Source organism: Acomys minous (assembly GCF_964271855.1).
Source record: "Acomys minous genome assembly, chromosome: 9".
Taxonomy (NCBI): Eukaryota; Metazoa; Chordata; class Mammalia; order Rodentia; family Muridae; genus Acomys; species Acomys minous.
Genome location: NC_140490.1, coordinates 68,502,158 through 68,514,860, shown reverse-complemented (window position 1 = coordinate 68,514,860; position 12,703 = coordinate 68,502,158). Strand labels below are relative to the sequence as shown.

At 45.2% G+C, this 12,703-nt stretch overlaps 1 protein-coding gene across 7 annotated transcripts in view; it reads right to left on the bottom strand.

The window, feature by feature from the left end:
* The window catches only part of CARMIL1 (capping protein regulator and myosin 1 linker 1), a 260,068-nt gene that overhangs the window by 18,420 nt on the left and 228,945 nt on the right, over positions 1 to 12,703 (bottom strand). For all 7 annotated transcript variants that reach the window (XM_084794019.1, XM_084794020.1, XM_084794022.1 and 4 more), the window contains exons 30-32: positions 6,041 to 6,107; positions 4,945 to 5,144; positions 1,910 to 2,022 (exon numbers count right to left, since the gene is read on the bottom strand). In XM_084794019.1, the coding sequence (XP_084650145.1) occupies positions 1,910 to 2,022; positions 4,945 to 5,144; positions 6,041 to 6,107 (380 nt within the window). The remainder of the gene's footprint in view (positions 1 to 1,909; positions 2,023 to 4,944; positions 5,145 to 6,040; positions 6,108 to 12,703) is intronic.

Below are 12,703 nucleotides of genomic sequence, written 5' to 3'. Positions count from 1 at the left end.
TGAGCCACTAAGATTCAGAAGCTTCTGCAGGTAGCAATGTACAACTAAAACCTCCCCAGTACGTGGGAGGCTGAGGCAGGAGGATGACTGAGAATATACATTTTCCCTGTGCTGTTTAGGGAATCCCAGACTAGCACTGGATACCGTGTGAAACAGTCTCAAACAAAACGAAACAAAAACAAAACAAAATAAAACAGCAAAGCCAACAATAAAATAGTAACAAAATATAAAACAATAAAAGAGTCATCAAGAAGGAGTTCCGCACTCCATCAAGAGGGGCTTTTCCATTTTACTGTTTATGTTGGTGTTTCTTGACTCCTTTGAGTTGAAAATTTAGTCCTCTAATCCTTCTATTATAAAACAACCAAAACCCAAACAAACTCTTTTTTTCCCCCAAACAAACTCTTAAAGGACTATATTGCGCGCTCTACAGATTTGTAAGGGGGGTGGGGGTTGGGGGTGGGAGGAGGAGGACGCCAGGAATTGACAGGACTTAATTTGTGAGAATGAAGCATCAAAAGAAAATGTCAAAGAATCAAAGAATAAATGACATATTGGTAGGTCTGAAAAGATAGAAGTCTGCCAAGTTATGCTATGCTAAGCTGCAAGACCAGTGTCAAAGACGAGGAATAATTAGGTTTTAAAGCTTACAAGCGTCTATCAGACCCACTGCCATGGATATGAGGCTTAACTTATTCCCACTTCGCCATCCTGCAGAGGGTAGATAAGACTCACCAATCAAGAGCCCAGAGGAGCCGTTCCGGAGCTCTCTGCCTGCCAGCCCTCAGCTATCGGCAAGCTTTAATACAATGTGAACTTCATCTCGAAGGTGAAGCATTCTTTACAAACATAATCCAAGCTTGGAGTGTGGTCTGGGATGTATCAGCTTTTAGTTACAGATTAATTTCAGAAAAATCATGTATAAAGATAGGGTTTTAAGCTGAACAATTTTTTTTTTAAGGTGGGGTTGAGGCAGGATCACATAGCTCAGGCTAGCTTGGAATTCACTATGTATTCCAGATTGACTTCAAATTTATAGTAATCCTCCTGCCCCAATCTCCAGAGTGCTTCGACTGTTAGCATGTGCCACCATGCCCAGCTCAAGTTAAAGTATCATTGACTGATCTTCTAAGGGCACAGCATCCTAGTGACAAGAAAATGTAACAGGAAGTCCTCAGAGGGCCCAGTAGTAATTTTTCCTGTTGTGGTAAAATACCCAGAGACAAAAGCTATTTAAGGAAGGGAGGGTTTGCTTTGGCCCCATCCAGCATGGAGAGGCAGTCATGGGGTCGTTGTGAGTTGTACATCCCTGGAAGGAGGGAGTGTCCTCAGCTGGCTTCCTCCTTTTTATGCAGTCTGGGACTGGATGCAATACTGCTGCCAGGAAGCAGGCCACACCTTCCCACCTCAATTAACCTAATCTAGATAATCCCTCTCAGGCATGCCCAGAGGTTTGTCTCCTAGGCAACCTGGAGCCTGACAAGTTGCCAATACCAACCACAACAGAGGTGCAGGGCCATCTTACTGCCCAACCTGCCAACAGATCAAATGATGGACGAGAAAGTTCAAAGGATGCAATGCAGTGTCGGATGCCCACTGGCTGGAAGCAGATCCTTCCAGATGAATACAAGAAAAGCCCCTGGCACCGCAGATGCTTGGCCTCAATGCGGTGTGGACTGCTATGGAACAGATCCCACAGTTTTTTTGTTCAGCAGGTCCAGTGGCAAGAGCTGAATTTCTAACAAGTTCCCAAGCAACACCAACGGCATTTTGCTGGAGGACCACACTTTATAAATCTAACCAAACAGTAGAACTTTTGTATGAGACTGTGATGTCTAGCTAAATTGTTATCGTTAGCTACTTAAATGCGAATGAAATGCCGCTTTCAATGAAATGACTGGAAACTTACTTGCAATCCATTTTAGTCACTTTCTTGGTGAAAAATTCATCTACGCCTTCATCCACTCTGCCCATGAGGCCATTTTGTTCTCCATCATGGGGGATGATGCTGATGGTGCAAACCTGCAAAAGAAACATGACCTCACTCCACAGCCAACTCAATGCACCTTCAGTTCTCGATTCAACCACCTACAGCATGGCCACAGCTCCCTACAATAGGGACCGCGCCATTAACAGGAACAGAGGCCAGAGGTGGAACCATAACCTTGTGAGGAACAATAAGGCTTATAGACACGCTGAGCGTGACATTGGTGATTGTGGGGGACAGGTTTTGGTGACACCAGGTGCATTCAAGGTGATGTGGCTACAGATGGGGACGGTTTTCAGGACAGTCTCTGCTAGTAGCAATGGCTGGACTGAAGCTCGTTTGGTTCAGGCTGGCTTTGAACTTGCAGCTGTCCTTCTGCGTGTGCCTCACCAGTGCTGTGATTACAGGCATGTATCACCACATTCGTCCAAGGAAGGAGTTTACAGGATGTACTGTAAGCAATGTTTGATCACTGTTTGTATGACTATGCCAAATAGGCTGTGAAAAGCTCAAGTTTGCTAAGTGCTACACAGGATAAAGGATCAGTTAGTTATAATCCCAGTACTGGTGAGGCAAGAGGACAGCTAGGAGTGGCTCCCTTTAGCTGCCTCACAAGTCACTCTACCCCAGTCTCTCCCCTCAGCCCCTTTTGTTTTTCCTTTGAAACAGGATTCATCGCTGGCCCCAGAGCTCCCTGGTAGTACGGAGAATTGTGAGGAAAGAGCTGAACAAAAAGTGCAGCTCCCCTCAGGAGCAGCGGCTTCTAGGGCTGAGCTGCACCTGCCAACCCCTCCAACACACCCCTCTCATTGCAGAGATAAAGAACAGAGGAGACAGGTTGAGAGATACCCAGCATGGCTGGGCTATCCCAGGGGGCACTTTAAAAGGCAGCGGTTAAAGGGATGTTCAGGTGGAGCTGGGCTGGGAAGAACAGCCAGAACCCAGATGATGATGAATAGAGTCAGGTCAGTAGAGTCCAATGCTGCTAACGCTCATTTTCCAGCAAAAGGAAAAGATGTGATGTGATTCAAGTCTCCTGTGTCAACCACAGTCAGTATCAGATGCGAAGGGCAGCAGGACTGCTGGAGAGGGAGAGCAGGGATCACTCTGCAGAGGCAGGACCACACTCGCCTGGGGAGCTTTCTAGCTTTCTCAGTTAAGTCACTGATGCTGTGCACCGCTGATGACTACGCACTCTCTAAAATGCCAGTTTGCGAATGCTTGGAAGGTAAGCGGGTGCTGCGAGGTGAAAGGCAGTTCAGAAAAGCCTCATGTCTCCCTCACCAAGGTGACCGAGTAAGACACACCGGGGGCCTAGGGGATACCTGGATTTGACAAGTCTTCCTAAACCCGAAGGAGCCAGACAGAAGGATCTGAGGGCATGCGGGTCTGTTAGAGTTGCTGTGACCAAATGTGCCAGAGGGAGCGCCTTAGGAAGCTGAGTGGCCATGCATCTTCCATGCATGCCTCCCACAGCAGCAAACAAGACTGACATCCGGAGGAAACTGGCCAGAAATGTATCAAACGTAGGCAATACAGGAGCGTATGTAATGTACTTGGGAGGCAGAGGAAAACTGAAAGGCAGTTATTTGGGGGAAAAAAAGATTAAAGGAGACAGCCACACAATGGATGAAAGACATCAAACTATATCAGGAACAGAAGGGGCAGGGGTGAGCAAGGTGGCTCATGCCTGTAATCCTATACTGGGAAGGGTAAGACTGGAGGATTGTCACGAGTTCTAGGCCAGCCCAGGCTGCAGAGTGAATCTGAGGCTAGCCTAGAGTACCAAGCAAGATCTTGTCAAAACAAAACAAAACAACAACAACAAAAAAAAGCAAAAGGAAAATATTAATTGAAAACAGAGACTGAGAAGCCATAGTTAAGATCAACTCAAATTTCAATTCTATTTAAAATGATGGGTTTGATCAAATGGACAATATTCTATGAAGATACAAATTACTAAAATGACCCCAAGAACAATTTGAAGAGCTGGTCAGCTATCACACATGTCTGCGAGAACTCATATACACTTGAATAAGTGGGACGAAAGGGGAACCAGTAAACTGCTCCTGTTTTTACAGAGATCTGGCTTTTGCATGAGTACAGGGGCAGTTAGAGCGCAGAGAGCAGATGCCTGTGTCTGTTAGCGACAAGACAGCTGGCAACTTGACATGATGGAAGTATGATCCAAGAGTAAATTTCATGGGCATCTCCTTTTTAAATTGTGGGGTGGGATGTAGCTCACTGGTGAGTTCTTACTCTCCTAGCATGTGCCAGTCCCTGGGGTTCATTTCCACCACAGAAGAAAAAGATTGTATGTGTTTCATGCTGGGAACTGAGGTTCTGAGGAATGTGCATCTGTGCTAATGGCCCTGCGTACTGCCAGTGGGAGAACGTGGCAAATGGAGAAGGAACAGTCAACTTGACTAGGCCTGGAATCAAGTAGGAGACACGCTTCTGCGTATGTTTGGAGGACTTTCCAGGATCTTCCTTTAGAAATCATTTAGTCAGAGGTGTTCCAGAATATTCCATGTCTGAAGATGCAGAGCACATATAGATTCATATGGAATCAGCCAGCAGCAAAGAGGGTACACACCGGCCAGACCAGAGAGTGGAGGACCGTTTTCTGTGCACATACATGTTCATACACATGAGTGCTAGCACACATGTGGCAGCTAAGGACAATTTCAGGTGTCAGTTACTGCCTTCACCTTCTTTGAGACAGAATCTCTCTTTGTAGTCTGCTGCTGCATAAGCGAGGCTGGCTGGCCCATGGACTTCTGTGGATTCACCTGTCTACCTCTGTGATGGTTCTGCTACGAAATTCTTCCCCCACCCCTTGTGGGCTCACATTTGAGCACTTACGAACCGTAGTTGGTGGCAGTATTTAAAGGTTATGGAAGCTTTAGGAGGTGCAGGGAAGGATACGGGGCCTGAGGGGCCCTGTGGACACCTACCGCCGCCTGTGTAGGCTGTTGCTTCTTGTTCCGCTTGGGCCGTAACTTCGTGAAGTGTTCCAGTCTCCGGCCTTCCTCTGAGGGCAGCTCGGAGATGAACCCTGAGCTTCGCTTCTCCTGCCGGACAGACAATGGGAAAGGCGGGTCTTCGATGTGGATCGGCACCTCTTCCAGGGCTTTATCAAGATCAAACTCCATTTCTGAAATAAAACAAATCGCAAGCAAAACGTGATGCAAAGAGTGTGTTAGGAAACACCTAAAAGCCAGGCCTGGTGGAGTACAGCTGCAATCCTAGCACTGGGGACGCTAAGGCAGGGGGATTGTGGAGTTCAGGCCTCCCTGGGGGTACATATACCTTCTCAAACAAACAAACAAACAAACAGAACAAAAAGGTAAGGGAAGAAAGGAGAGAGGAAGAAGGAGGAAAAAAGGATAGGAGGAGGGAGAAAGGTAAGAAAGAAAGCCAGCCATGTCCCCTGGATGGGGAGGTCTGGTGGCACTCAAAGGAAAGATAGCAGGCTACCAAGAAGAGACTTGATACCCTATGAGCATATGCAGGGGGAGGAGGCCCCCTCAGTCACAATCATAGGGGAGGGGAGTAGGGGGAAAGCGGGAGGGAAGGAGGAATCGGAGGATACAAGGGATGTGATAACTATTGAGATGTAATATGAATGAATTAAAATAAAATAAAATAAAAAGAAAGCAAGCCAGGAGGGAGAAAGGGAGATGAGAGAGGAAGGGCAGATAAACCCAATTCCACCATCAGCAATAAGAAATCCCCGAGAAACCTACACGAGTTATCATTTGCTTTGTTTTTCAGATCAACTCTGTAGCCAGGCTAGCCTGGAACTCACTATGTACCCAGGCTGACCGCCAACTCATTTCTATCCTCCTGCCTCAGTCTACAAAGTGCAACGATTACAGGAATGAGCAGCCATACCTAGCCTCTGGAAGAAATGTCTCAGTCAACTGCCCCTCACCAATTACCCAAATCTTTCTCACATGTGGCAGAGTGGCTCCCTATGGAGAGTGCGAACTCTTTGCTGGGGTGTTTCCTAGTTTCACGAAGTGGCTGGCATCAGTACCACACACTCACCAAATGCCCTGGAGACAGGCCGCAACATTCGACTGTGGATGCTCTTCCTCTTGGACTTGGGGGTCATCTGGCAATCAGACAGAGGCATTACTTAGGTGAGCAGGGACACTCGCAAACCCCAAGGTACCAGGGATCAGCTGGTTAAAATAGATTCCTGTTTCACTACTTAACAATGGCTCCACTGTAGCAGCTGCTGGGTAGGCTCAGGAGGTGCTTCGACGAATTTCTACATGTTTAGAACTTTCCCAAGTGATTCAGCCAACTGCTCTTTTATCCCGAGCCCCAAACCAGTTAAAATCTATTCCTACAGCTGAAAAGAACAGGGAATGATAATTTAACTCTAAGCCACACACAAGAATGCCAAAATGGAGTTAAGGAATCAGACTGAAAGACTGTAAAGAATCAGTCACAAAGCACTGAACGAGATTATTCATGACTGTAATTGTCGGTTGTCACAGCAACATTGGTGCAGGCACACCGCTTGCAGTCTCTGTATGTCACTTCCACGTTTTAGGTAGCTTAACTCTTTTGTGTCTCAGTGTGTCATCAAAATTTTAGGACAGTGTGCCACAACTCAAAATATCCATTAGCTGGCACTTCTCAGTATTAGCTTCCGCTAGAGTCCTTCAAAAATAAATAAATAAACAAACAAATAAATAAATAAGTCCCATAGCAAGGTCCACCTGGAAAACATATTCCAAGGTTTGGTGTCAAGCAGGACCATCTACCACCATTCACATCTGTCATCCAGTGGACCTTCCACTACTACCCACACTTGTCATCCAGGATGGGACATCATCCACTACCACCCATGCACTACTGTCTCCCTCAGAAGATACACACTTGGGGAGGCTGAGAAGCACCTCAGGCATCAGCTATACAGATAAAGTTGAAGGTAAACACAAGTCATAGGAGGAGTAATAAACACTAATAAATCTGAGCTGTCAGAGGTTCTAGGCCCGGACTGGAAGCAGGGAAGGGCGGGGGCCTTCCTACTGTGCCCCTGCTACCAATACAGATGATGGGCCGCAGCTGGGTTTAAACTAGCAGGATACTATTTTTTTTCTTTTTTCTTTTCTTGTGTTTTGGGGAGAATAGGTGAGGGTTTTTGAGGCAAGGCCTTACTATATAGCCTAGGCTAGCCTCAAACTCAAAACCCTCCTGACTCAGACTTTTAAATGCTGGGATTTTAGGTAGGTGCCACCATGCCTGGCTCAGAAAGACTGATGCACATACAAAGTAAGAGAAAGGAGAGCTGAGAGAGTGCGTGCTTTGACGTAACAGCTGTCGGCTGAAGCTTCCTCAAAGCCTACATCCTTTAACAGAATAAAATGGCTCACACACCAGCCTGGAAAAGCAAATGATCTTTCAGTTTTGACAGTCACCCTGGTTTTAATAAAAGTACCCATTTGCTATTATTTTATGTTGGGAGAAAAAGGAGAGAAATGCTAAGCTATGAGACACACACACATACACACACACACACACACACACACACACACACACACACACACACACACACACAGAGTTTTCCTGAAAGACTAGTGTGACTTGGTGGAGGCGACCAGACTGTATGAAGCTCACAGGCTGCATGGGAGCAGAGAAGCAAGCCTGGACTCATTCTTCAGACTCAGCAAGAATCCAGTATGGTCTATTTGTAAGAAAGGGCTCTGACAAAATGCACGGGCTTAGTTCTTCGGAGTTTCATATACCTCGCATGCAGTTTCGGTAGTGAAAAGGATCAACAGGGAAGCCAGAAACCAGACATATGGTATTCACCACTGATCCCAGCACAGAAGGCTCCAAACCCAAGGCCAACCTGGACTTATAGCATGTTTGAGGCAAGCCTCGACTACACAAGACCCTGTCTCACACACACACACACACACACACACACACACACACACATACACCCCAAAACCACAACAAAAACTAAGCTCCTGTGATGCCTCTGGACATTAGGTTTTACAGAGAGCATTCGTGGGTAAAAACAAGCTGGCAGAGAAACAAACAAAAAAGTTAGTTCAGCTTTCCCTCTCCTTAAACCCATTATGATAGATAAGAAATACACATGAAATGTGTCAAGATTATCACATCTTATATTGTACACTGGCTTTAATATATGAAAGGGGATACAATATAATCTCATGGGCAGATATAGAATAAGTGGTATCTAGATAAAGAAACTCATTTGCAAACTTGGTGAGCCATCTGTAAGTAACTCATTTAGCTTAGCCTAACTTTGGAGACACACTAAAAACATAAGTCACTGGACATTCCCGAGCCTGTCATGGATCAGGATGGAATTAGTTTTCCTATTATGGTTGTGTTTTCCAAGGTTTCAAAGCCTGGTACAGGTTGCAAATATAAGGGAAAAAATGCTTCCTGGTATATTCCATTGTGTTCCTGCATTGTGAATGACTTTTTTGCTTGTTTTTGTTTTGTTTGTTTTTGTTTTTCATGACAAGGTTTCTCTGTGTAGTCTTGGGTGTTCTAGAACTAGATCTGAGGACCAGGCTGGCCTCAAACTCACAGAGGTCCACCTGCCTCTGCCTCCTGAGTGCTGGGATTAAAGGTGATAAAACCACCACCAGGATAAAACCACTACCGCCCGGCAATGAATGACCATCCTAAGAGCAGAGAACTGCTAATTACATTTCCCATAAAAGCCTTTTGTTGATCTTACTATTTGTTCATTCTCAAGTTTTGCCATATGTACAAAGGGCAGGTGGCTTTTTGCTAAAGTGAGAAACAGCAGCTTAGATGGCTTCTATACCTGGCATCAAGATTGCGACTAAGCCCTGAGTACTACCTCAAGCCTGTAATTTCACCAAGCAAGGGGCTGAAGCAGGGGGATTGCTGCAAGTTTGACGCCAGGGGCTACACACAAGACCCTGTCTTAAAACAACAAAAGTCTCTCCAATGTCAACGGCTTCAATCTTTCTCCTTCCGCTTTAGCTCTTACAAGCTTGCCTTTTCTTTGCAATGCCCTCTTTCTTGGTTTTATGGACAGCATAGACTTGTTCAGTCTCACTTGCTTATTCTTGTGCTTCCATTACATAAACCGAAGTGAGGACATGTAAAGATGGACTGATTTTCTGCACACAGGCTTATTTAGCAGCAAATATTTAGCCTTTCTAGAAATTTATTTCTTTGCACTCCTCTTCCTCCTCACATTGGCTAGGCTGATAGTCTGTCCTAGGAGCAGGGACCACAGTGGCTCTTCTTTAAATTGTGTTCTTCTCCTTTTGTGCCAAAGCAAAAAGAGTAATTGCTCCTGCTTGCACCTTAACTCTCATTCGCTGTCTCTGGACACTTGTTAATAGCTAAGTGACTTCGTGAGTCACGGAAATCACAAACTGCTCATCAGATGAAGGGCAGGGACAGCTGAAGCAGGCTAGCTTTAAGCCTAGACAGAACTTTTAAAAAATGCATCTTATGAGTAAGAAAGGAAAAATATGCTAAATCTTCATTTTAAAATGCAATTTTAGAAGGAGACCCTAAATATAGACTTTCTCATCCTGACACCATTAAAGTGCCAATAAATCTGCACTGTGCTGTAAGCGTGAACAGCACACGACGGCTGTTTCTGAAGGGACCAAAAGCAGCACGGATATCTACTTGCTTAGAAATATTACTCATTTGATCTAATATTTATAATAATTGCAAAATTGTTCTGCTTGTAGCCCAACAAAGATTTGTCCACTGTAAACAGAATTCACAAAGTAACGATAGAACTTAGTTCACAGCACTTCCCCTCTCAGAGACCCACTTTTAACAGGCGACCCCTATGTATACTAGTTTTTAAAATGAGACTTAAGTTGATTGATTTGCCATATAGATAAGGTAAGTTTCCTGATTTACTACACATTTTTTTGCTAAGTTTGTACAAAAAGTAGTATATAATGCTCTCATTCCAAATTCAAGAACCAAAATTATTATTTTTCTTCTTTCTTAAGGTTAAAAGGAAAACCAAAACCAGCCCCCCTAAAACCAAAACCAGCTCAGAAGCAGATTAGTAAAGTCTAATATGAGAAACAAATCATAATGCCAATTTGATGTAGTCCTGGGCCTGCAATAAGCGATACGACAAGAATGAGAAATACGTGGGCATTTTGCTCTTTGAGTCTTAAGCGCGGCCTTCCTTCCCTGGCATGTGGCATCTTCTTCGTCAAAGTTCTCCTACTCTCAGGCACCCAACTGGGGAGCTTTCCAATTCATCCGCTGGTTTATTTAAGACTGAACCATCTGGTCAACCCCAATCCTATGTCTAAATTGTTGCCCATTGCATTCGGGATCTGCTGATGGAATGACAACATCTCCCGGGAGACCAGCCAGGCCGTGCAGAAGCAAATGGAGCCTGAGAATGCCAACCAGCACAGCCAGGGACTGCAGGGCACTGGAGGATACTTACACTTGTACAGCAGAGAGTCTCCATGCAGCAAAAGGAAAGGAAAAAAAAACATGAATGGAAGAGAGACAAAGCAACAGCAATACAAGAAAAGGGGAGCGGGGGGGGGGGGCAGGGGGGGGGAGAGAACATTTACAAGCCAAGTAGAAAAAGCTAAAATACACAAAAAGCCACTGCAGCAAAGGGACAGAGTGAGAGCAGTGCCTGGCTGACGACACAAAGCATCCAGCCTAGCTTTTGATAAGCAGAAGCACAGTCACAGCTTGGGAAACTGCAGTTCTTACATACAGATATTAACTCTTTGGCTAAGTGTGCCTCAAGTCCACAGTGACATCATCAGCTGCCGGGGCACTCAGTGGGCAGCACACCGGACAGATACTAGAAAACCTCACACAGGCCTTGCCTCCCCCTGCAACAGTGTGAGGACCGGGGATCTTTGCATAAGTGCAGATGTCTCCTGAAAGGCCTCACTGTGCTTCAGGAGCTAAGCACTTGTAGTTTTTTCACCCCCTCAGTTATCAAATCTTCTTCCACTGAATCTGAAGAGGGAAATCTCACATAGTTGACCAGTCAGAGTGCAACTTATTATTTCCTGGTGGGAATTAACATTTTACATTTAAATTCTAAATCCGCCGGTCACCACTGGCAGCTGTTAACACATCTTATTCTTTAAAAACTTATAGTTGAGTCATCAGTGTGTGTGAAAACAGCATGAGCTGACAGAGAACCCTTCTTAAGCTTCCAAAAGACAGGCTTTGTGGAAGGCTTCCTACTCTGCCTGTCTGAGGCCGTCTTTTTCTTAATTCTGTCCTTCATGTTTCAATTGCTCTCAACATAAAATGAAATAAAACCGCGGAGCTCCCCAGGCTGTGTGTAAACAGTGTGGGGGGCACTGTGGAGGGAAAAGGAAAGGGGGGACACAAGTGAAAACCATTCCTCCTGACCACCTCTGCCATCGTCATACTCACAGAAAGGCTTTCACTGGCAATGTCAGGGGAAAGCCTTACACGCAGAATTCTAATTTCATACCCACTAAACATTTTTCTTCAAATACAGTTCACTTTATAGCCCATCAAGTACGCGCAAAAAGCATCTTTGCTAAGTGAAAGGAGAAAGAGTAAAAAATATGTTCAAATCTTCAACTGCTGTGCCTGTGTTAACACATATGCCACGGGAGCATCTGCAGAAGTGTGATCATAGCTTTAAGTATGAGGAGCCAGTCTCCCAGACCACCTTAGACTTCTCCTCTCTCTCTGAGAGGCTAATTCATCAAGACAAGTCCTCTGTCCCAATTACACACTCAGTGATCATTACAAGTAACACTGAAGAGCCTTTCCGGTGGTTCATTTCCTAAAGTGACGGTTCCCACGAAGAGGGAAACCATGGCAACTGACAACATTTAGAGAAGGCAAAGGTGGTTCACTCTCATGCCTGTATGTTTTTGGAACTCACTTAGGATGTGCTGGTGTTTCCATCTCTAGACTAAAAGACAGGAAAGAGTTGTAAGTGGGAAGAGGCATCAGAGAAATGGGCTCAAACCTCTGCTGGGTTTTGGAACCTGGGCCAATGTTTTTATAATGTCAGGCTGGTTTTCCAGCTTAAAATAAATTATTGTGAGGATTAGCTAAGATGCAGACCATGAAATGTTTACTACAGTGCCCAACACGCCATGCTGCACCCTTGGTGACCTCACTAGGGTTGGGAAAGATTGACATGAAGAAACTTCAAAACAACGTTCAACAAAATGTTTCAGAAAGATACACATCGGCGTTGCAACTATGTACATTATAAAGCCATGAAACCACACCATCAGGTCGATGCTCATGAACAGATGCATGTTTAAACATGGAAACAGCATGTCCAATCAAAGCCTGGTGGTGCCTACAGGGAGAGGAAGGAGAGAGAGATGGCTGGTAGTGGCCAGAGGTGGCCATTGTGCAGTTTGTAATGCTTAGGACCATTCACGATTTTGCAAAGGGTATAGAACTCCTACTGTTTGCTGGTTCCTCTTGGAGAAGGGACAGAACGTCAGCAAATAAAGTAAGCTTCCATGCTGAATTTGTGTCCTGGTGCATACCATTAGACCAAAGATGCTGGCATGCCACCAGCTGGCTCATGGGGAGCTGGGAATATGCTCCCCGCTCAACACTCTCAAACTAGAGTTATCTGAGAAGAGAGAACCACAATTGAGAAAATGCATGCCTCTATAAGACTGGCCTATAGGCAAGCCTGTGCGGCGTGTTCTTAATTTA